Source organism: Cylas formicarius, unplaced genomic scaffold, assembly GCF_029955315.1.
Source record: "Cylas formicarius isolate icCylForm1 unplaced genomic scaffold, icCylForm1.1 PGA_scaffold_10__41_contigs__length_53128322, whole genome shotgun sequence".
In the NCBI taxonomy this organism is placed as follows: Eukaryota; Metazoa; Arthropoda; class Insecta; order Coleoptera; family Brentidae; genus Cylas; species Cylas formicarius.
The window spans coordinates 28,339,047-28,364,477 of NW_026844214.1; the positions used below are offsets into that span (position 1 = coordinate 28,339,047).

At 33.8% G+C, this 25,431-nt stretch overlaps 1 protein-coding gene across 3 annotated transcripts in view; it reads right to left on the reverse strand.

Moving 5' to 3' along the window:
* The window catches only part of LOC132701712 (protein dead ringer), a 223,726-nt gene that overhangs the window by 134,359 nt on the left and 63,936 nt on the right, over nucleotides 1-25,431 (reverse strand). For 2 of the 3 annotated variants that reach the window (XM_060669872.1, XM_060669854.1), the window contains exons 2-3: nucleotides 21,365-21,523; nucleotides 14,829-15,056 (exon numbers count right to left, since the gene is read on the reverse strand). In XM_060669872.1, the coding sequence (XP_060525855.1) occupies nucleotides 14,829-15,056; nucleotides 21,365-21,523 (387 nt within the window). The remainder of the gene's footprint in view (nucleotides 1-14,828; nucleotides 15,057-21,364; nucleotides 21,524-25,431) is intronic. The other variant, XM_060669863.1, reaches the window with a different exon arrangement.

Sequence of the window (25,431 nt, forward strand, 5' to 3'; positions counted from 1 at the left end):
TAAATATAGTTATTCCACACTCCAATTTTATTGAACTTCGACACATTAAGATCCATGCCATTAGTCCGACACCACCCGGTCAACCCGTCAAGGTTCTCGTCAATGCAATTGTCAGCATAAACAATTTTTCAGCAAACAAATACAGTTTCATCGAACCTCTAAGCTTCTAACTTAACCTAATCTCCCAAAGTGTAGCAATCGAAACAATTACTTTCTTTTTTTCTTTGGAAATATATGGATCTTCGAAGGCAGCCCACAATTTTTAGCGTCCAGCCGTTTAACAAAAAGCGGAGGAGGAATCTTTTACTCTAGCTCTTTAAACTAATCTCGCGAAAATTAGGTGCAGAACAAAGCGAGATTACTATCGGACGTTCGTTTTATGACCCCTGGAACTTACCAAGAAAGAAAATCGCCCCTTGCTCGTCCAGGGGCGGCATAAATCAACATTTTCGAAATAGGTGAAACAATTTACCGACGGATTTTACTACCGCCGCGTCCGTGAGAAGAAACATCTTCGAAGATTGTAAAATCCGGGCTGGAATAAGATGGAAACCGTTCGGCCGTCGACAAATCCATTTGTAGATAAATGATTGAATCTCTTCTCGGAACAAATCTATCGGTTATAAGAAGTATTGGAGTCCTTTTGCGCCAAATCGCCCTGACCGCTTCATTATGTTGTTGATTGAGTCATTTACTTCCCCCTTCATGAGATTAATACATGTGTGTAGTGGGCGTGAGGGGGTAAGTGACCACACGAGCGTGTTTCTGCGAATTTGTCTTAATATGATGCTGCGACTACCGGTTTTCGAGTGTTGCACCCCAACCGAATATTTAGATTTATTATCCCGTTATTATTTGGTCACACGCACCGGCGACGCTCGCAGTGGATAATTACGAGGGTCCTTCAATAAGGTCACAAAAATGGTAAGAAAAAAACATTTTTTTATGTTCGTAATCTTCTTCTAACTTTATACATACGTTTAAGCGTTTTTTTTTTTAATTTTTATTTCATATATTATTATACCACTCCATATTCGTGGATAACCCCTTCTTATCCCTCTAATGCTCCAAGATTTCTTTGCTCAGGCGATCCAATAATGTTAGCGTTGTTCCCTTTCCCAATGTAGATGATTCCACTAGCATCCCAAAACACCGTGATCACCTTCTTCCGAACTCGTTCACCCTTAAAAATCCACTGTTTTGACTGTTCTTTTGCGTCGGGAGTGTACTGATGTATGCATGTTTCATCAAAAGTTATATATCGACGCACAAACTCATCAAGATTAAGCGTCAAAACAGCCTGAGAGTCGACCACACGAGTGCGTTTATTCTCTGAGATTTTTTTTGCACCCACCTTGCGGTAAACATGTGACTTCAACTGATTCGTCTATCACCTAAAATTATAGTGGATATTATCAATCATTTCCGATGCAGACACTTCCGCATCAACATTCATCTGGTGTGGATGAACGACAACGTTTAAACTCATTCACCCAATTGTAAACAGTTGCAGAGGAGCAGAAGTGCAATGAACTTCCTCCAACTCAGCTCTGATTTCTTTCGACGTCAACCTTTTCAAGTACAAACATATCACTTTTCCATTTTATAGACAAATTAAAGAATGCTAAAATGTTAACAGCTGACTAGATTAAGTAAATATATATTTTATAAGAAATTTAGACATACAGGCGTGGTATCCGACATAACTGAATGGAAACAGATTATTTTCGATACAACCATCACCATCATTTGGATCAAAGCACTTGTTGAATGACCTTCGCATATTTTCTACCTACTTCCTATTTCTTACTAAAAATCGGAAAAATATTGCCACGTCTTCGATTTTAAATTTTAACTTAAAGGGATACGTTTTTAATCTTTCAGAAGACTCTCCTCTCTCCCATCGTTCTATTATAATTGGGATTAGGTGAAGAATTGACACAAATTAAACTGAGTTGTTAATATGAAAGGTATTCCTTACGGTACTTAGAATAATGGCAAATCTGGAATAGAGTCAACTTCAGAAGTGATTTTTATAGACTAGGTTAGGTTCAAATTACTAATGCATTCATTTTTTTAAATATAAACAAATTCAAAAATGTAGTCAAAGGTCATTTTAACAAAGCAGATGCATTTCGCTACACTGACTTATATTTTTATAGAAGCCGTTGTGTTTTTGTCGAGTTAATTCAATTTTTCACACGATTTTTTTTTTCTTAAATTTAGGGCTAAAAGAGTTTATTATAGAGGTGAAATATGGCATACGAGAATAGTCTGAGTTAACCGTAGATGATGAAAATCAAAATAATTACTTAGATAAGCATACACTTGTTTCTGTGGCACACAGTACATATCCTATTTTGAATCAAAACGATGATTAAGATAGATCGTCAAATCCGAAATATTAGGGGATAAAACAAAAATTTGTATACGAAATCCCAACGGATTTGATATACGACACTGTGCGTATCTAAATCACCCATGTCGGCAAAGTGCACGTGTGCGTCTGTGTGATAGAAAGAGACGGAATAAAAGCGGAAATTGCCAAATCGTTTGGGGTAAATTAATGAATTAACTAAATAATCAAAACTCGGTCCGACCGCTGCACCTAATCAAGCCGGTACTCAGGCCCAAATGTGTAGAACAGATGTTTGAATCTCATAATTTCGAATGCCGCATTCATTTTCATTCATTGGCTGGGGTTAGAGGTTAAAATTAGATATATGTTTCAAATCGCATGGAACCTAGGAAACTGTCGAGAACGGCCGGATCCGGATACAGGGTGGCGTAAGAGGAAAATTTAGACCCCTTATTGCTTTTTGATTATAATATATTTTTCTATGTATACATCGTATTTCAGAATTCGGTACAAAAATTTCTTGCTTCCTATTCGAGATACAGAGTATCAATTTTTAAAGAAAAATTGGTTTTTATATTAATTACTTAAAAACCCTTTAGCTGATTTATTGAATAAAATTGGTCGTCATAAGGGTATTTGTATTAATCGTGTACTTAAAACAAAATCTTTCATTTCAGTGGCGTCCAAGAGGGTGATGTAAGTAGAATCATGTGGTGCTAGATTTTTTTTTACATCAGGCAATCAGAAATGAAACTTTTTTCTCTTTTTACATTTCAATCGAATTGATTGCCAATTTTTTGAGTACCAAATAATCCAATTTTTACAAAAAATTGGTTATTATTCAGGTATAGGAACTTGATATATCATTTGAATGGGTTTTTATCGGTCTTCTAAAATACATGGATTGTTCCTTTTTAAAAAAAAGATATTTTCAAAATTTATGTTTCCACCGGTATAATCATACATTTTCAGCACCCCTCTATGTTCTATAACACGAGAACTTGTCTACATAAGACAGGCACGAGACCTTCGTAAACTATACCCGAAATTTCAACTCTCTGCGAATGAAAAAAATATTTACTTGCAGCTCGATATGAACAAAAAAATAAATAAAACAATTAATTTCATGAAATGAGATAGCTATATTATACAAAATTACCAGAACTGATTGGCGAGAAGGAAAATTCCATGAAAAGAACGAAACTTTGTAAATAATTAAAGTAATAAAACCGAGCATTAAGCTTCACCTAGTTCACTAATGAGTGAACTTATTAAAAATTTGCTAAATATGCTAATTCTGTGCAAGTAACCGCAAACACAGTGAACAGTTATCAACCATTTTGGATTACGACATGTTCCGGAAAAATCGAAAAAGTACTTTTGGGGCACACTAAAAACTTGTCCTCAAAGGCGCCACAGACCGTCGTGTGTGTGTGTCCTACAAGAACGTTGTTCATCCTTTGCGTTGCTAGTGTGTGGACAAAGTTTTACGCACATGCGCATCGCACAATTTTCTATCTGAAATTGAACTAGAATCAACGTGCCAGCATCAACATGCATGTCGGTATATGAAAAAAACTGTTTATTTCACATTCAGTTTACCCACTTGGTTAGTGCTTAATTATATTTTTCCAATTTGCCTCTTTCTTTGCTTGATGGTCTTTGGCCAAGAGCACATTCGCATACATGTAGATCATACATGTATGACACACATGTACGCCAGTCTGTGGCCACCTCTTAACAAGGTTACCTAAGGCCAAGCACTTGATTCCTCAAAACTAAATAAATGTGCTTAATTGGAGCTAATTACCAGTTAACATCTTATATTAAGAAGTATTTTTTATCTGTGTTTCGTTTAGATCTCAAAACAATTAAGGACTATTCTTAATTCTGGATATAGTTTTATTTGTTTTGACGCCAGTCGGTACAAGGTTGCCGCGTTTACTAAAAATAACCAAGGATCCGACGAATAAAGAGTTCCGATACTTAATCGAGTATCTATGCTGGGACTTGTTTACAAGTGGACACGTAAAACCCGATGAAATAATAGGCTTTGTGAAATAAAATCCTTTGTTTTCACACGTTCAGCCGCCGTTGTGTAAAAGCGAGGCGGACCCGCTTTGTTTATATGCGCACGGTCTAGATCAAAGTTACCCGTGCGTCGTTAATTTGGTATCAAAGGAACTATCATTGATGAATTAAGACTTTACCGCGTTATACAGTTGGATCGTGTCCACCGGATTGTTTTCATTTACTTTAATAATATTTTGATATGTTTATCGGGCGAGATAAAACACGTATTTTTGGGTTATTTGTTATTGGTTTTGTTATTAAGTATGAATTATTGTCGAAATCACCTTTTGCTGATGGTATTTATATCCTGTAAAATATTGAGCAGTAAAAATTTTACGAGAGGATGCTCAAAAGGATTCGGTCACAGACGTCAAACTAAAATTGTTATTGTAATGATGCAAGGCAAGGGACGAGTAAGGTGAGGAGTGCAATGCAATGAATGGTTGCTCCAAATTTAAAACGCCAAATTCATTGAAAACTTCACAGTAGTGCGACCTTTTTGGTATCAATTGTTGTCGAAAAACACTTTTGCCCTCTCAAGAAATCATGTTTCTCGCAAAAAATAAGTGAAAGCAGAGTAGTACAAGACGCATGTGACATCGAGGTTAACGACTCGTTGTAACCAAATCCTCCTTCTCTATCCATTATCCTTTACAAAGGATGTAGTGATACAATTTATATTTGATTCAGCAGTTGATTCCATGCTTGCCTATCTTGTGCAATCCTTTCTGCATCATGTAGTCTTATATTAAGGGTCTTGTTTGATCTATCCATGTAGTTCGAGATCTGCCTCTTAGGGATTTGCCTTTTACTTTCCCTTCTATGTTTAGTCATTCCATTGTTCCTGATCTTCTAGCTATGTGCCCCAAGTACTACAGATACATGCGGTTTGTTTTTGTTAGACGCCTTGTACGCGGACCAATTTCTTGTAACATGAATACGTTGCTTCTACCACAGACTAATAAGAGTCGTCTATAAACCCACATTTCGAAAGGCTCTATTCGGTTTTTATCGGTTTTATTTAAAGTCCATGTTTGGACTACATACGTTGTATTGGGAAAGATTAGAACAACTAGACGGAGTTTCGCTGATTTGGAGTTAGATTTTTTTTTCAAATTTTGTTTAGTTTGGAAGTCGCTGCTCTTGATGGCGTAATTCGGTCTCACATTTCACATTGTTTGTCACTTCGTAGCCTGCAATTTACAATGTCTGTGGTGAATTATTGTCTTGTCTATCAACAATTACCATACACCTATTAGATAATATAGTGGCTCTACTACGAAAAAAATTGATACACCGCAGGCGGCATTGATTTGACCTAGAGAAGGTTATCAATTTCCGCGCATTTCATCCACTAACCTGCACTTTGCGCCATTTTCTTTCTAAACAGCGACTACACACACTTAACTCGTTTTCCCAGGCCATTTAACGAGATTAGGCATATTTTGAGAAAAGGCTGCCGTAAAAATGCCGCATTCAAACTCACTGACCGTCTCTAAATTTCTTTCATAGTAGCTTCATAAATTGCTGTATTTTCGGCATTAAAGTATTACAACGCCGGAAGAGATTGATATCGAGCTAAATACGTGGAAAAAGGTTGATTTAATATGATTTTAAAAATTAGAAAAGTATACCCAGTGATGTGAATTTGAGTCAGAAAGTGGTGAATACTTTGGGTCTGAGCGATGGTCATGAAGATCCTGAGTTTTTTGATAGTTACAGTACAGCACAGAATTCTTCAGAAAATAATTTCTAAATGAAAATAATGGCGCTAAAATGTGACCTGAAAGTGGCTAAGCTACAGGTCGATTCGTCCTATCGCGTTGTTATGGAGCTGGAGAGGAATAATAAGGTAATTAATATGTATAAGTGCGATAATTTGTCGGAAAGTTCAAAAATTTCTTCTGCGTCAAAAACTGCGCAAATGGCAACGTCGATATCAGTCTCTCAATTGAAAACCGCCTTGCAACAGCAAAAAACTTTCCAAAAATCCAATACGCGAAACGAGAGTTCATGTCGAGCAAATGGCCCTCAAAACAAAATATCTGGAGGATAAGATAAACAAATAAAGATTAGTGATTCAGTAACTGTAGAAACGAGTGAAACTTTAAAGACATGCCGCGAATATGGGGCAATTCGATAAGCAATCTAAATCTAGTTGTGATACGGGCCGGGTATGAGGTGGAATTATGTATCACATAGGAAACCGCGTAAATCGACTGCTTGGTTCACAAAAAAAAGTGATCTAAAATCCGTTCCAAAATATTTAGGTCTAGAGAAATAATGTGTCCAGTGTAATGACCCCAAGAGGCTTGTGTTAACAAGTTTTTTTACCTTCGCTAGAAACCGGTACACACTCAATAGTGCACAATTTGCTCAAACTCAATATATTTCTACTAACGCTCAGTATTTAACACTTTGCAAGGTCAGTGATATTAATATTGACATAAATGACTTTTTAAACTCCTTAGAGTTTTTCTGTATTAATAATATGTGTGTAGAAAAAAAAAGTTATACAGTTTGTTTGGCGTTGGTAGCTAATAACTGCCGTACTGAATATAATTGGGGTGGATGTGCAATATGGTCCAGGAGAGCCTTTCTTTCGATCGGCTTTCCGTGCACAAAGAAGTTTGTGGTGTGTTGTATGTAAAAAAAATAAGTAAGAAAACTTGGAATTATCTTTAATTTTATCATTCTCCCAATGGTAAATCAAACTTTGTTTATCACTGGATGTGCTGAATTTCGTATATAAAAAAAATAGGAAAGTTATATTATGCGGTGACTTCACTTATATTCCACAAGGAAACCCTACAAAGTACAGGGAAATTAATAACATATTCCTATTTTGGTTTAGCAAGTAGAGTTCAGTGGCCAACTAGAGTCACATCAACTAGTGCCTATATAATTGATCATGTATTTTCGAATTTTATCGAATATCAGACCACAGATGAATTTTATGTTTAATAAGCACTGTCGATACTACAAACGTAATTCCAAATAACATAGTTACGTTCCGAAGATCTTTCTCGGAGAAGGCGATAAGGTTTTTGAACAAGCACTTTTAAATGAAAATTGGTCTAATATGTAGTGTGATGAGCATTGAATATTTGAATATTTTTATTCGGTGTTTTTGTCAAATTTTAACATGCATTTTTTATGTGTAACAATAAAAAATCGGGGATAAAAATCAAGTACGGAACTTAAATATTTGTTTCAACAATGGAGCATAACAGGCTAGAAAAGAATAGAAAGAAAAGCTTTTACCAGAACAAAATCTGAAAATATAACAAAATCCACTTGTAACGTGGTAACATAAGTAACTAATAGAAAGAGAAAACTCAATAACATTCAACTTGAGCGTAATAATACAAAAAAAATTGAAGATTCTCGAGTTATATCAGATATGTTCAATGATTTTTTCAGAGAGGCTCCTTTGAAAATAACAATTCCCAGACAATCCCAAAAAATAACGCCGAATTTCCAGAACTTCGAAATTTTATACCTTTGTAACCCCATTTCTTAAAGAAGAGCTATATAGTTAACTTATTAAAACTGCTGGATGCGTCTTAATATTCATTAAAAAGCCATCTACTTATCTAGTAAATTTATCCTTTTGTGAAGGAGCATTTCCTTCAAGTAAGAAAAATGCAAAGATTATCCCATTACAAAAAAGGTAGTAAAACAAGTATTAATAATTACAGACCAGAAACAGTTGCCATGTTTTTCTCGAAGTTGTTTGAGTAGGCATATTTGCAACGACTTTTATTGTACCTTGAAAACAATAAAATACCATCCGATAATAATTTGGGTTTTCGAAGTGGGACATCATCCATGCAAAAAGTTGTTGGGGTGTTGTTAATTCTAGAGTCCGGCGAGTGTCCTGTTGGGGTATTCTGTGACCTTAGCAGGGCATTCCATTGTGTAGATCACGACTTAATGTTATGGAAAATGTCTTGCAATGGTATAAGCATAAGCGGTCCTCGATTGAAATTTGCGAAGTCCTTTTTATCTTATAGGAAACAATATGTTAGCCTAATGTATAAAACAGAAGGTGTATGCTCTGAAATAAAGTCGAAGTCATCCACGGTAACAATCCACGTCCCTCAAGGTTCTGTATTAGGGCCAGTACTTTTCCTCTTGTATATTGACGGTTTAGAGAGTTTGCGTGACTCGGACGACTTTGAGAAAACAGCGTTTAAAAAGTTTGGTGATGACTTTACGATATCCATGAAGAGTAGGTGTGATGTAACGTGGTTTTGAGTAAGGTTAGCTCTTGGTTTAATGATAAGAACTTATACCTTAATCCACTAAAAACATCTTACAAGATTATAAGATTCCATCATAGTCAAAAGCCATGTAGAGACCTTTCGCTTTATATAAATACTGAACATCTGCGACCAGTAGATGATGTAAAGTTTCTTGGAATATTCATAGACAAAAACATGAATCTTAAAACTCATTACTTTTCTTTGGTATCGGGGTTGGGCCCCATCATCTAATTATTACATAACCTGAAGGATATTTTAACAGAATCACAAATATCAAGTGTTTATTACACTCATATTGAGACGAATTAGGTATGGTATAATTTTGTGGGGATGGTCGACTGATTGGACAAATGTGTTTGTGATTCAAAAAAGGCACAAAAGATGTATGAAAGTATTTCCCAATCTACTTCTTGTAAAACTTATTTTAAAAATTTAATATTTTAACATTGTATAGTCTACATGTGTTTGAAATGTGTGTTTATGTGTTTCCAAATAAATCAGGTTTTGTGTCGAACAATAATTTTCACTCAGTGAATACAAGGTCTAAAGACCACTTTAGAGTTCCTTTTACAAAATATGATAGTTCTTATAGAATCCCAAGTGTACGTGGTGTGCGATTTCTTAACCTCTTATTGTAGGAAATAAAAATGTGTGATAATTTATGTGCATTTAAAAAAATGTTAAAGGAATATCTTGCCATTAAATGCCTGTACTCAGTAGAAGAGTAGTTTAATTAGTCTTTTTCCTTCCTTGTCTATAGATTACTGTTTGTATTCTTGGATTAGGCGTCATTTTATTGTATTTTTTCTGACAATTTCCTATACAAAGGTTGTATTTATTGATTTGGCAAATAAAGATTATTATTATTATTAATATATGCATGATCTCGATATCTCTAGTAGCTATATAAAATACAAAATGTCTGCAAAGAAACGGCAAATCTTGTCGATGTCAGGGAAGTGAATGCATGTTAAAGACAATGTTTCAGTGTTGAATCTTAAAGAATTTCCATCGACTCTATTTGACTTAATTACATAATTTCTCGGAGAGAAAATTTGCGGTTATATAAATATTCGAGAAGATCATTAAAAACCTCTTCAAATGATATATTATATTTCTAAGAATTCCGAAACAAAAGAAAGTTTTTGTAAAAATTGAATTATTTGACTTAGATAGTCATGAAATTTTCAATCAAATCAATTGAAAATTTAGAATGAAAATGCCGTAATGGGTGAAAGGTGAAAGAATTAGTCAAATAAAGTTTTGATAAATTTGTTTATTTTTCACCAACAATGTGGCCAAATAATAGCAAGAACTCTTAAAATATATCAATTCTCGCAATGACGCCTAAACCAGATTGCTGTGAGAGACCAATTTTTGGATCTTTCACTCTTTTTTGTCCAGTGATATATTCAGTACCTTTAGGCCTGAAATGAAGGATACTGAAATATAAAAGACCAAAAGTCATTTTTAAGATATTTTTCTTATATCTTCCTTATATTTTTCTTTATTTTGCACAAAATTCAAAAGAGAAATGCACAGCCTGAGAGTCTCGGAAACTTTAAGAGCGGTCAAATATATTTGTATACCTACATTTTTTAAAATAATTTTATTTCCTGCAGATTTTCTTTGAAAACTAATTTTAGTAATGAACTCCACATTTTATTCTGCTAGATTTTTCGCTCAATTGGACTCAAAAATTTCGTTCTTTCTAACTAATCTTCCTTTAGTTTTTGAGATTTGATTTGAGGTATTTCCGACCGACCTACGGCAGCTCTGCTAAAGACTCTTATTCTTGAGTGAGTTTTTTCAAATTTAATCAACTCCGAAACCAACTCTGAGAAAAGTTTTTCATAAAAGGTGCAAAAGAAAGCCCAAATTCAGAGTAGATGCATTTTTTGACGCAAATTGTAAATTAATTCTAGGAATTATGTACCGTTTGACTATAAGCAAAACAAAGAACAGTAATTGTAAAAAATAAAAAACTGTTAATTTTTCTACGAAACTTTCACAGGCTACTGTAATACTTTTAATAAAACTTCTGGATTCTTGCTGCGTGAGTCGAACTAGCTAACGTTTCGCCAATCATCCTGCACATGCCAAAAAAATGACGGTATACATGGTGTTTCAAATTTCAATTCTTATCAACCCAAAAGAACTTGTTTTTTTATATGAACATGTGAACATAGGTATAACACCATATCTTACCTAAGGCACTAAATACTTGACTCAAGAAATTAAATACAGTACTTTTTTATCAAGATTATATCATTGAGATAAGTAACTTTAAGTACTTTTAAAAAGATTGCGATTCTTGGACCAAAGGAATGGAATATCTTCAGGCCAACTAGTTTATACTTGTAAATCTTTGATAAAGACTGTGAAACTATGTTGCTCTTAATATTACAACAAAACCACTTGGTGACTATCGCAAAAATAACATTCATTTGGTCATACTCATTGGATCAAGACGTGTGAACGTGTGAACCCAAACATCCTGCATTTTGATAATAATTACGGGGTGTTATCTTAATAAGTATAGATAATATAGAACTAAATTGGTTCATTAAAGCTAAGGCAAAAAGATTTCGCTGCACATAATAAAAATCGCATTTTTTTTCTACATAACCGTGTTAATGACAAGCACATCAATTTCACATACGTATACGAGGATGTTATACTATATATCCAACTGTATCGAATAGCAGCAGCTGCGTTAAATAATAGTTTACACTACCACCGAAAGCAATTAAATCGATAGACGTAGGCTCGCGTTCGGAGTTTCTATGGTAATCTAAATCCGCGTTGCGTTTAAACGATTAAATTAGTAATTAAAAGAAGTAATAGCATAATTTAAGTTTATATGATGAGCAAATTAATTTAGAATTTTGAACTTTTAGATATATAATAGATATAAATCCAAAATAAAAAATAAATTTTAAATTTTAAAATAAGATGTTCCATTAAAAAAAAAACTTACATTTTATTCATCGCGCATTTTGAGACACCTTGTACACTTTAAAATAAAATAAATTGCTCATTCTAACAATCTTTACAACTGTTGTATTTACCATTTTTCAAAAGTTTTGAAACCAATGAGATAACGAACTTCACTCTATCGTTGACTCACCCGGTACACCGAATTTCTCATGTGTTGCTGACGTTTCACCAAACATGCTGCTGTGTGGCGGTTTATGTTCTTAGCATGATGATTTCGAACGACTCTCGAATTTTTCTTGGATAGCAGAAAGTGCTAGATATAAATATTTTGCTAGTTTCGTGCTGATGTTCAGCACCTGCTAATGTCGATATTCGTGGACGGCTGACTGATCTATGGTGTTCTTTTAGTCTGGTTGATAATTTTCGACTTGTTTCTTCGATATAATTTTTTACACAAGCTACACGATTTACCCTAAAACTCCTGTGGATTGTAGATGTTTGATGAGTGACATTTTCAACATAGAAAACGGAGGGTCAATTTACTCTGTGTAAATGGAAGTTCTGGTGAAGTGTACTTTTTGATAGCACGTTTGATATCTTGATAATTATAATTGTTTGAAAGACGAAATGAGGTGATATGTTTTAATTCCGGGTTAAAAGATTCCGGTTCGGACGGGGATAGTGCTCTAAAAACTAAAAATTTAATCACAGAAGATTTCTGGTCTGGATGGCTATCGATTTAGGTATCGATTAGTATGAGTCGGTTATTTATTGAGGTAATTGCATAAGGTTAAGTCTGATTTTCTATTAATAAGAATGTCTAGAAAGGGAAGAGTATTGTACCTTTCTAATTCCATAGTAAAATTGATGTTAAGATGTATGGAGTTTAGATAGTATTGTAGTATAGTACAACAATTTCGATAAAAAAAATACAGAAGCAGAAGAAAAAAATGGTCACATAAGCTTTACCAAAAAGATAAAACGGTCGTCAGTCAGGCAAATGCAAAAATCGTCTCTAGAGTTATTATCACGAGAAACCTCGACCGCCCGAGCGTAGGTTCGGGGGTATATATATGAAATTATAAATTTTTGGGAGCCGTATAATTTTTGACAGCGGTGGGTATTCGGTGTGTGCATTATATTGTGTTTTATTCATGCGATTGAATTAAAGAGTCGGTAAATTTATACATCCAAATGTAACTTGTACATCTTCGGGACGTATATTACGAACTTGATATTAAAATATAATAACTCCTACGTAGTTGTAATTCATGTCGGTCGTGTCTGGCTACGACTGCGGTCGCAGTTCCCCGTATAATAACGTATGCGACACCCTACGTGCCTAATTTGTTTTCGAATGTAAAAATTAATTTGCAAGTAAATCATTTTTCGGTCGAGTTATTTGTAAAAGCGTGAATCAAAAATACAAAGCGTACCATTGGATAAGGCGGCGTAGAGAAGGATACTGACGAACTACTCGCTTAATGGAAGGGACTCTTCTATTAAACGACAGTTTCATTATAATTTTTTAAATTAGGATGTACCATAAAAAATTTTTAAAAGCTTCAAAGAAATCATGTTTGGCCGATAAATCGGAAAATCTGTAGAAAACTGAAAAAGCAAAAACTTTTTCCAATAAAATTTTTCAATATTTTCATACATAACCTAATACTTTTATATTGATGTTTAAAAATTTTGGTAAATTGAGTTATTGTTTATTTTTGATGCACAAACTATTTCTAGGATGAAAATTTGCTTAAATTCATTAATAAAAAATGTTCCCATACGATGCCGGCTTTAGTGGTGTATAACGTAAAGCTGTGATTTTTTTTAATGGGACTCCTATACGTCGTTTAACAATTTTAATTAGGTTGTTAAGTCTATATCTTTAATTTAATTAAATTTTTTATTTGTAAAAAGCAAGCAAACATTTTAAAATTTTATGAAAATTTAATTTTCTTTCTTCGATATTTTAGATTAGAAATAAGATATCGGGATATCGTTTTCACAAAACTATTTATGCATGGTTTATTATAGTAATATAGTAATATGTGAAACTGGTTTGCATTCTACTCTGTATACCTACTTATATACTGTTTGCGAGAGGCAAAACTAATGGAGCAGGAACCGAGTAAAACGCAAACCAGTTTCAGTTAAGCTCCGAGGAAGCCAACAGGTTGATTGGCGAAACGTCAGCAAGTTCGACTTATCAACAACCGACGCACGAGAAATCCAGTAGATTTATAAATAGTATTACAGTAACCAGTAGTGGAAGTTTCATTGAAAAATCAATATCGGAGACTCCTCGACTTGAACCATCGACGACGCAAAAAGAATATCCAATGAATGACAATCCTTAACGCAAAAACTTTTTCCAAATTATAACAATAATAATGCTACTAAACAAACACAAGACTTATCTATATTGTATCTATGCTGCATTTCCGCAAATAGAATATAATGCAATGGAACTGCATTAAGTCAAAAAACAGATATCCTTCAGTCAAGAAATTATTTCTTGCCAGGAAATGATTTTTACTTGAAGTGACGATTTAGCACTTTTAAATTTAGAGCGTTTATTTATTTCTATCAAGATAATGGGCGTGAGGTAACTCCATGTACATTTAAAGAAATTATGTCCCTTCATATGATGTAGTTAGTATTTATCTCGGTATTTCTTGCTATCCTAGATCACAATAATAAATTATATGTTGAAAATACAAGCAAATTAAGAACTTGTGGATTTTTCTGAAGATAATATTCATTTGGGCGTATCCAAAGACAAAAACTTTTGAGTCAGTGTTTCTTTACCACAACCTTGTAATTTTGATGAAACAGGTGAAGAGGATTTTAGAGAAACGACGAAAAAACAACGGATGAATGCAAAGGCTTAAAGCAAAAACTTTTTCCAAATATATGAATACATATCAAGCATTATAATAATAATGGTAATAAAAACAATAAAACTTTACCATCTTAAAAATTTAAGGAGTTAAAACTCGCTCTCTCATGGCACCATACTCACTCCTTATCTAGCTGCCTTAAACTACCTACCAACGCGATGTCGGCAAACCGAAAATCTCGATCTCTGTTTTGCAGCTTCCGAACTTTCTTAGAGATAGTGCTTATCTTGCCGACGTCATCGCGACGATTCGTGCGCGTACTTGAAAACTGAGCTAAGATCTTACCTGACGCACCTGTTTGAATTGCTCTTCGAACGACCAGGTGTGCTGCGAAGATGCGCTGCCCTCAGACGAATGGGAGCTGCCAGACGACGGAGCCTGAGGTTGGGGGGCCATGGGCGGTAAAAAGGCGGCCGCGGGGTGAGGAAACGGAAACGGTACCGGCAATTGAAAACCGTCTTGGCCGCGACTATTTATCGGGAAACTGAGGTTTCTTTGGCTGTCGAATTCGTCCTGCAACAATTGATCAACGTTTATTTAAACGAGCAGCTGTTAATTGGAACCAGTGAACTCCCGAAAATTTTATTTAGACCGGACGGATAGAGATGGGTATCCTTTTCTTTGTCATACATTAATGGCATCTAACTGTAATTGACTTGTTTGAGGGTAAAAAGTAGCTCAATAGCGAATACCTTATGAAATCATTTCAATCCTTTGTCTTTCGAACTAGGTTGGTTCTAGTAAATGTCATATGTAATCCATCCTGCCGTAAGAAATCAACTTTAATAACCAAAGTTTTATTGTCAATCAATCAGTCTTTGTGAACACCAACGTCTTTACTTAAATTTGCTCTGGTTGAAAATATTAATGCCGGATAACAAATCGTCTTATTAAGGTAGGTTTAGATTTAAGATAATGGGATTTCTATACAAATCAAAATATATTGGTTTTTGTACTTAGTATTATAGTATCTTTTACTTATTGATTTAGTTGACCCATAAATTTATTGGTTAACTATACATATTTAAGCAAATAAAAAAAAATTTTAGAAGCATTTAAGTCTTTCTTTTATTGAATTAGAAAATAGTGTTTGACTTTTTGTAATTAATTTCAGAAAGAATGTATCAGCGAGTAAGGTAACTAAACAACCAGATGACTCATTCTCCCAACTACTGACTGGAAGAAACATATAACGTATATTATCAGTTGTCAATGTTCCAGTTCAAAATAGACCATGGTTGATGATCATTTTATATTTAGAATATTTTTTTAATAAATATAACCAAAGACAGGAAGATCAACCCAGCTCTGAATATTTAGGATTAACATTGATCCGCACGCTTGATTAGTTTTAATAAATTTTGTTGGGTTGAGGTTGTGCTTGCTGAAAGATGCGTAGGCAGTTTAATAACATGTTATCTAAGTGGCATGAAAAGAGTTTGGTAATACGGGGCCCCCTACCGGCGTCTCAAAACTTTTCACCACCACCAGTATATGGCTTTAATTAATTAAGTTGTTTAAGATACCAAGAGTTACCATTTTGCTTCAAAATTCAAACCGTATATTATTATTAAGTAAATAAATTAATTTATATATTTATACAATAAAGAAATTCAATAATTTATGTATTAATTGATTTAAAAAACACAAACTTAAACAAAAGGAAAGAGTAGAATTATCACCTAGTTTCAAGTCGATGTGCCGATTGGAAAACTACGTTCTAGTAATATTTGGTATATATAACAATATTGCTTTCACTTAACAATATTGCTTTCTCACCGTCGCAGAAAATCAAAATCATGACAAACTTTGGTAAAAATAAAAATTTTGGTTTTGGTAGCGAGTTTTGCCAATAACTGAAAAGAAATAATTATTAATCTAATTTTAAACACTAATGCACAAGCAAAATTAACTCTCGGTGGTCTATTTGCCACTCTCTTGACCTTTGACAATCATCATAGGTACAATACTACGCCTAAGTTTTACGCCTCGGACATCATCTTTTTATGTCCCAAATGACTAATCGCCATCCAAACTTAATCAACATCACCCTGTATAACCCGCAGACGGATCAAACTATTACTAGCTCATCCAAGTTGTTAAACTGTGTATTCGCAATTCATAAATTTACGTGAACTCGCGATGAGGTGAGTAGACTTTGACTGAAATAAATAATCTAATGGCGGAATTAATAATCGAGGCTCGTCTCGAACGAAATGACTGCATAAATTAATATCTGTCTTACATCGAATATGGGATTGACGATAAAACACGCAGATCTCGATAAGTGGGTCTGCCTAACCGAAAGATCGACCAGATGATATTGCCGACCACGATGTGATGGTTGACAAGCAAAGTAACAAATCCAAATAAAAGAAAAATAGAGAATTTGACAATTATGTTTTGATTATAATCTTAGATTATAATTTTTGTTGTTTCTTTTACTCCGTTCCTTTCATAGTTTATCAGTTGCTTACCAATATTACTTTTTTGCCAAAATTTTTCGTAACCTGCCTGGCAAAACGCATGGCTAGAAGTTTGACCTAATTTTAAGACAAACATTGAAAATAATAGTAATAATAATAAGAAGGAAACACCTTATTACTCTCGCAAACAGATGAAATAGATTTTTTGCGAAAATAAACGCGTTCGTTCCTAAACTCGATATCCCGGTAACGGTAGGTCCTAGAGTAAATAAATTTTAGAAAAAAAAAATAACAAAAAATAAATATATATATATATATATATATATATATATATATATATATATATATATATATATATATATATATATATATACATATATATACATATATATATATATATATATATATATATATATATATATATATATATATAAAGAAATATTGTAACTAATTGAAAGTAAACTATTCCTTCAAAATTCAAGCAACTGGAAAACACCAACTAAAGTTTTTATTTTTTGTTATTTTTTTTTTCTAAAATTTATTTACTCTAGGACCTACCGTTACCGGGATATCGAGTTTAGGAACGAACGCGTTTATTTTCGCAAAAAATCTATTTCATCTGTTTGCGAGAGTAATAAGGTGTTTCCTTCTTATTATTATTACTATTATTTTCAATGTTTGTCTTAAAATTAGGTCAAACTTCTAGCCATGCGTTTTGCCAGGCAGGTTACGAAAAATTTTGGCAAAAAAGTAATATTGGTAAGCAACTGATAAACTAGGAAAGGAACGGAGTAAAAGAAACAACAAAAATTATAATCTAAGATTATAATCAAAACGTAATTGTCAAATTCTCTATTTTTCTTTTATTTGGATTTGTTACTTTGCTTGTCAACCATCACATCGTGGTCGGCAATATCATCTGGTCGATCTTTCGGTTAGGCAGACCCACTTATCGAGATCTGCGTGTTTTATCGTCAATCCCATATTCGATGTAAGACAGATATTAATTTATGCAGTCATTTCGTTCGAGACAACGAGCCTCGATTATTAATTCCGCCATTAGATTATTTATTTCAGTCAAAGTCTACCCACCTCATCGCGAGTTCACGTAAATTTATGAATTGCGAATACACAGTTTAACAACTTGGATGAGCTAGTAATAGTTTGATCCGTCTGCGGGTTATACAGGGTGATGTTGATTAAGTTTGGATGGCGATTAGTCATTTGGGACATAAAAAGATGATGTCCGAGGCGTAAAACTTAGGCGTAGTATTGTACCTATGATGATTGTCAAAGGTCAAGAGAGTGGCAAATAGACCACCGAGAGTTAATTTTGCTTGTGCATTAGTGTTTAAAATTAGATTAATAATTATTTCTTTTCAGTTATTGGCAAAACTCGCTACCAAAACCCACCGTTGTTGCAAAAATAGTTCAAATGTGTTCGAATATAACTGGAGTTGCCAGTCAACAATATACAGACTAATGCACGATTGTAAACGCGTCACCATCCGGTCACCAAACAGAATTACAGAAAGAGAAAAAGCTAATAAATGAGGATGAAAATACTGCTATACACTCGTTTTATTAAAAAAACACACACACACACACACATTGTTTTAAATAAAAAAAACTGAAAGAAAAAACTCAAAACAGAAAATCACTTTTAATACTGAAAGAGGAAATTAATCTGCTGGCGACAACGATATTTGAGAAAAGGTGGACGTTAGAATTTACGTTTTCGAATGTGCGTATTAATTAAAAATTATCTGATGGGTCTTATGATGCCCGTGTGGGCGAAACTCACTTAATAATAATATTTTTTAAGATCTTGTGAGTGTGTTTAAATCCTCAATTTTTGACAATTATGAACGATTTGTTTTATTTATTCCTCAGATATCTTTGAAATTCCCTAAAAATACCCAAATATATTCTTAAATAGTTTGAACTCCCTTGGAATTCCTCGCCCTCGTATCCCAATGATTGTCGGATATTTTTGAAATTCCTTATAAATGCCCTAAAATATTTTGAAATTCCTTGAATTCCGCTGAAATACTTTAGCCCTTGTACCCCAGTTATTTACTCTTCCACTTGAACAAGTGACTTTTTTTACTAAATTTACAGTTTCGTAATGCTTCCACCTGGTATGCTCCATGTGAATGAAATAGGGAATGAAATAAAAGCTTTGATCAATGATGTACGGAGAGTAACAATGTTTTATCCTACTTACGTACATGGTACTCTGAATTAAAACGAAAGAACAATGCCTCGTTATCGTATTGAACATTACAATAATACGGTTGATTAATAGCAAACGTTTTAAATATTCTATTTATTTTCTGAATTTTAAAAATTGCGTACGACAGTTTCTTAAAATCAGCGTAACCGAACTCTAAACTGTCGTAAATTATTACGTTATTAATTCATTTCACGCAAACTCCTTTGGCAAATATTTGCTTTCATTTATAACAGTTACTATATCTCACAGTTAGTCGTGTTAGTCGAACGGTATACGGGACTTGATGAGTCGGCATTTTGCAATAGGAAGATCTACTATTCTTCAAATTTTATAAGTTGTTTCAACATCAACATAATCGGTCATTTTCTTTTAAATTTTTTAAGTATGTCAATACGCATCTCCTACTTTGGCTTGTGTTTTCACCATTTCTTCGAGAGGGACATCTTCCCCTTGATACATAAAAAATTTCAATAGCAACTTAACTGAATATAGGGCTTGTTGAATGGTTGGTGGTGGTCCTAGCTCAACTTCTTCATCTTCCTCTTCCTCTTGGTTCTCTTCCTCACCCTTTCTTGCTTGTTGCAATATGGCTTCCTCCGTCAAGTCTACTGTTGTAGGCAAATCCTGATTTATCACCATAAAACCTTGCAACTCCTCACTTGTAAACGTAATTGTTGTTTGAATTTGCTTTATCCACTCGCTTAGTGGCCTTGTTTCTGCTGTCACCTCTTTCCAAGCTTTACCAACAAAGTTGACTGCACCTAGCATATTAATGGAAAATTTGTCTTCGGACTTGATCATTTTCATTAAAACTTTTTTCCTGTATCGACGCTTAAGACTTTTAATACAATTGTTGTTTTGGCTGGAAGAAATGCCAATGCAGGGCAGTTATCTAAGAGAAGTAATAATTTCCTCCCCTTTAATTCTGCATCTCATTTCCGTATCTCCTCTTCAAAAATTTGCGATGTCATACATGCAGACTTGTTTGCCTTGTAAGTGACCGGCAAATGTTTGATGTTCTTAAAACATTGTGGGTTAATTGACTAGCTTTCTTTTTTCTCTCCCACTCAAATTGGCAGCTACTAACACTGTTATACGTTCTTTACGTTTTCCACCCACACACTTTTCGCTTCGAGATTTAAGCGTTTTATCTGACGTCATTTTGCAAAAAATACCAGTTTTGTCAGCATTAAAAATATCGTCAGCAGGGTACTTTTCTGCTAGTTTTGGCCACGTCTTCTCCAGCCAATCGTTAGTGACGTTTCTGTTGACATCACGGGTTTCGCCACTTATCTGTCCATAATTTATACCATGTCTCTGAACTTTCCCAACCATCCTGCCGACGCTTTAAAATCGATAATGCCAAGCTGTTCAGCAAACTTTTCTGCTTTTAGTTTTACGATAGGTCCAGAGAGTGGTACAATTTTAAGAGGTTGCTGTTGGAACAACAAATCTTCAAATTTTGGTTTTCTTAGTTTTGTACTATAACTGCCTGCCGCTTGAGCCTGAATGATTTTTTCTTTGCCCTTTCAAATCGTGGATACAGTCGACAGTGTAAGGCCGTATCGACGTCCCACATCACTTCTTTTTTCCCCCTTCTATCTCCCGAATTAAAGCAACTTTATCATCTAGAGATAAAATTTTTCGTTTACTCGCCATGCTCGTCGTATTCACTAAGTCAAATTAGAACTGATTGAAACAATGGTGTGCTTTTATACATACCGCTTTTAGCATAATCGCTTATTACGAGAAAAATACTTAGGACGACCAGGTTCTCGGTAATTAGATTATTAGGGTAAGGAATTCTGAGAAGGTTCTATTAATTACAAGTGTTACCTCATGTGCCCTTTTTTCTTTCAGTATAGAGAGTGAGAAATTCGTTATACAGAGTAGATTAATACATAGCTTTGTATGTTGTTGTAGCGAAGCGTTACATCTGAATTTTACTGGATGTTGTGGACTCACGTAATCCTTTTTCCACTGCCATTCCAGCACGACTCCTAGGATTATTCGACCAGACATAAAAAGATGTAAATTTAATGTATAATAAAAGGACTCTTAAAATGTATCAACCGCACCCAAAAAATACGCAATAGTAACAGTTCGTCCATCAGCATGTATAAATTTACCTTATTAGAGCTGAACCAAGGATTGCTTACCCTCATGTTAATATCCCGTACTTGCATTTTAAGCTTCGTAAGGACATCGTTGTGATCGGTTAGAATCCCATGACGTCGCATTTCATCGCAACTATCAGCATCGTCGTGTTCACCCCCGGAATGGCCCTCCCCGTCGCTCATGTCTTCCTCATTGTGAGACTGCAATATCCAAAAAGAACGGATCTAAAAACACTAAATCTAAACTAAAAATATTTTGAAGTAAAATTGCTGAAACTCAAAACAAGACATTACCCTCCTTTAATATTATGATATTCTTATCGGATCACACAATGCCAGAGAAACTGCAAAGTTAGTATTTAAAGAAATAGCCCGCTCATTGAAAGACTGCCTCTAGGGACAATATTTTTCATATTTTGGAATATGTATATAGGATACGAAACAAGTTAAATGAGAAAGCTGCAGTTTTATCTAGACTTTGTATGTTTTTTTCTATAGTTCGTAGTTTTTGAGTTAAGGTATGAGGAACCTTATTTTGCACTCCCCGTACAGTGCATTCTAAGGCCGCGCCAATATCATGAGAATAATTGAAGAACCTCATTTCTACTATTAGTATTATTATACCAATTTTTCCAAAGGCTTTCGAAGTCAAGCAAGTGCGTTTTCAAGGATATCCTATATTTCGATAGTCTCTTGTGACAAAAGGGCTTTTGATGAATGTTTCTAGGTACAGTTCATTGGTGTGCACAATAAAATCTATACTATCGTTTGTTTTCTAAACCTTAAGCAAACAAAAATTAGCCATTGTGACATATCATGGAAAAGAGCAAAATTTGCACAATTTAGTGACGTAGAATAATATATTTAAAAATTCATATAGGGACTGTAACTTAAAAAGAGTTTACTGAAACATATTTCTATTTTTGTGCTAAAATTATTGTATGTCGATTTTTCGTGGCAATCAGAAAACCCTGTAGGGGGATTACCGAAACGAAATAGAAAAGAAGTCTTACAGTCTTGTGGATTAATGACAAAAACCACCCTCGGTGAGTATGATAGATATTTAATTACCTGGGATATGAAATCGTCTGGTCACTAATTGAAATACCTAGTTACTTTTTAATCAGCAGGTATCGTACAGGTATTCCAGGAAATATTAATAACAAATAATATTTGAGGATTTGGTGAAATGCTTTAGATAATGACGATTATTATACAGACCGAATTCTTAGCAACATTCCTACCTGATTACCGGCTGAAGTATTGAATTTGAATAATTTTGATACGTCAAAACTTTGAAGAAAATATTAATTATTATTTATTGAATAATCAACAAATAAGGCACATATTGGAAAAATAATTTTAAAAATACATAACAATTTCTTCAAGAAAATGAAAATCAATTCTTTAAAATTATGTTTGATTTAATTTAAAGTGGCAAACATATTTTACTTTTTTTTCTCGGAAACAATACGGTTTGACACGTAAAAACTACAGTTCGTCCATACTATAATCGCCCACATAATCATTTTTTTTCTGATAACTAACAATAGACAAAGGATGCGGTTTTTGCATTAAATTAATAATGTCAGCATTTTCTTAATTAATGACGCATACTTAAATATTTTGAATTTTAGAATCTGTTTGAATGAAGTCATCAACTCTTTCCCCATATCTATCTTCTTGTATTAGGCTATTAATCTTTTTGTTATTTATCCATATTTTTATGCCACTTATCTTTTCTTTATATTATGCTTCCCACTTGAATCATAGGTAATTATTCATTGTCACCCTTATCAACAAAATCCCTTAAAGTTAATTGAAACAACTTTGAAAAAAATGGCGATAAAGAAATACATATTATTTCAATGATATAACTTTGACTATTCCGAGAAATTATTTCCTTATTGTCAAAAAACTTTTTTCAATGCGTGAGACTGAATTGCATTGAATATTGAATAACTAATTCTACATAATTCGAATTCAAATCGGAAAGGTACATAATTTTTTGCTAACGATTAGATCACTCTGGACAAAAATTAAGATTTATGCCATCTAAATACATGACAAGGAAACGGGAGGAGGAAATAATAAATAAGGGCTAAATATGTACCAGCGAAAAACCCAATATACTTATATGACAATATTAGGATAGATAGAATAGGAGTTTTGCAAGATAGGCAAACAATACAAGACAGAATGGAATAGTATTTGGGAGTTACGTCGACATAAGGTGGAAGTGACGAAAAATATATTCTCCACACAGTAGGAAAGGGAAAAACAATGGCTAAGCTAAACTCTTATAGAATAAGGGAAAAAGAAAGACAATGAAAGTCTACATTTGGATAAAAAACTTGACTCACTGCTCGACAATATGGAAAGGCCATGACATAACGGAAAACAATGAAATGCGTAAAATTACACCACAAGGTAAATGTCTCACTTCTTGAATACATAAACAAATTTATAACTTTAGAATTATTTGATATTCAATGTTTGTCCCACTTATCAAACATTTTAAAGAATATTGTTAGGAATATGTTGTTTTTTTAAAAAAAGATGTATTAACGGTTCGGGAAGAAAATTAAAACTAGTTTTAACAAAAATAATAAAATATATATGCAACGTTCTAACTAAATCTAATTTTTAATATCACCTTATGGTAATAAAGTTTCATTTTTTTTAACCACAATAACTATATCGCAACGGCTTACCAAAAATCAGCAAATAAAAATACTAATTACCACTCACGGTACTTATATATTATATTTAATGAACGTATTACGAAAAGAAAAAATGCTGGCAAAGTGAAAAAACAACCAAAACTGACCTTTACTCCTTTACAAAAACAGTCCGTCGACTATTTTCCACCGATAGACTATTACTCCCCCACTAAACAAAGTTACATTTTAAACAAAGTCGAATTCGAGTCGTGCGTGGGCGTACAAGACGATGAAATTGGCCACAAGTCGTCTTACACTAACTATGACCGAAGGAAATGCACTTATCGGGGTTCGATTTAATCGATACTCAAGAAATCTTATACACCGTGATTTACTTGTAATCCAATTTGATAAAATTGCATTATAACGTAATATTTTTATTAAAATGAATATAATACATGCGCGCTGAAACCCGGCAAAAACCGAAACCATTTAAAATTACTAACTTAGTCGATTTTGCCGTTGTCTTTTTACAAATTCAGGTATTACTATCCGTTTTATAGTTGCCCAAAAGTCCGCAACACAATTCTTATGACCAATCGTTAGTTGAATTTAGCGCCTTAGTGATATAAGTGTTATTAATAATTATTGGAAAAAAAAGGAAAAAAAAATAGTCCGTAACCAACCAACTTACCAAAAGCCCGCATTCCTGAAATCGGGGAATAGAAATGAAATACGGAGAAAATATTTCTCAACAGCATTTCCACCAATGAACGTCGGTAATTTTATCCTACTCTTCATAATATATAATGATTTTGATATTTAACTGACCAAAAAAGAGTACGGTTTCACCCTATCTTTTTTATAGAATTATAACCGAAAATAGGAGGTCACTGTCGTTTCTCACGGATTCGAACCACTTCGCACATTTCGGATGTTGTCGGAGATATTTCCCACGCTTTGAATTTTGACGTTTGTCAATTTTGATCGTCATGTCAGTGAATGTATTCGTATTGTTTTGCGAAAAAATATCCAAAAACTAACGGTCGTAGAACAAGAGTATGCAACACGTTCGGTAAAATTTTTAAGTCACTCGCTCCGCTCGTGTCAAATAAACTCGTGAGTCAAATGCCGGTTATCGCACTTGTTGTATAATATACTATTCTTAAAATAAATAAAACAGTAAAACAAACAATATACTGACACAATTTCTAATCAAAGTTAAGGATTCAATATTTGTATTGTTAATAATATCTATTTCCGTTACGGTAATCCCTTGTCCTGTTAGGATTGCCTGAGCCGCCCTGATCACATCCTGTATCAATTTTTAATATGAAACGCGTCGTTGTCTGGGGGCCTCTTAATCTCCGAAACTCATACTGAAAAGAAACGGAACAAGTCCATTGACGCCACTGGTGTTATAACGACGTAATAGTAGGCACACAA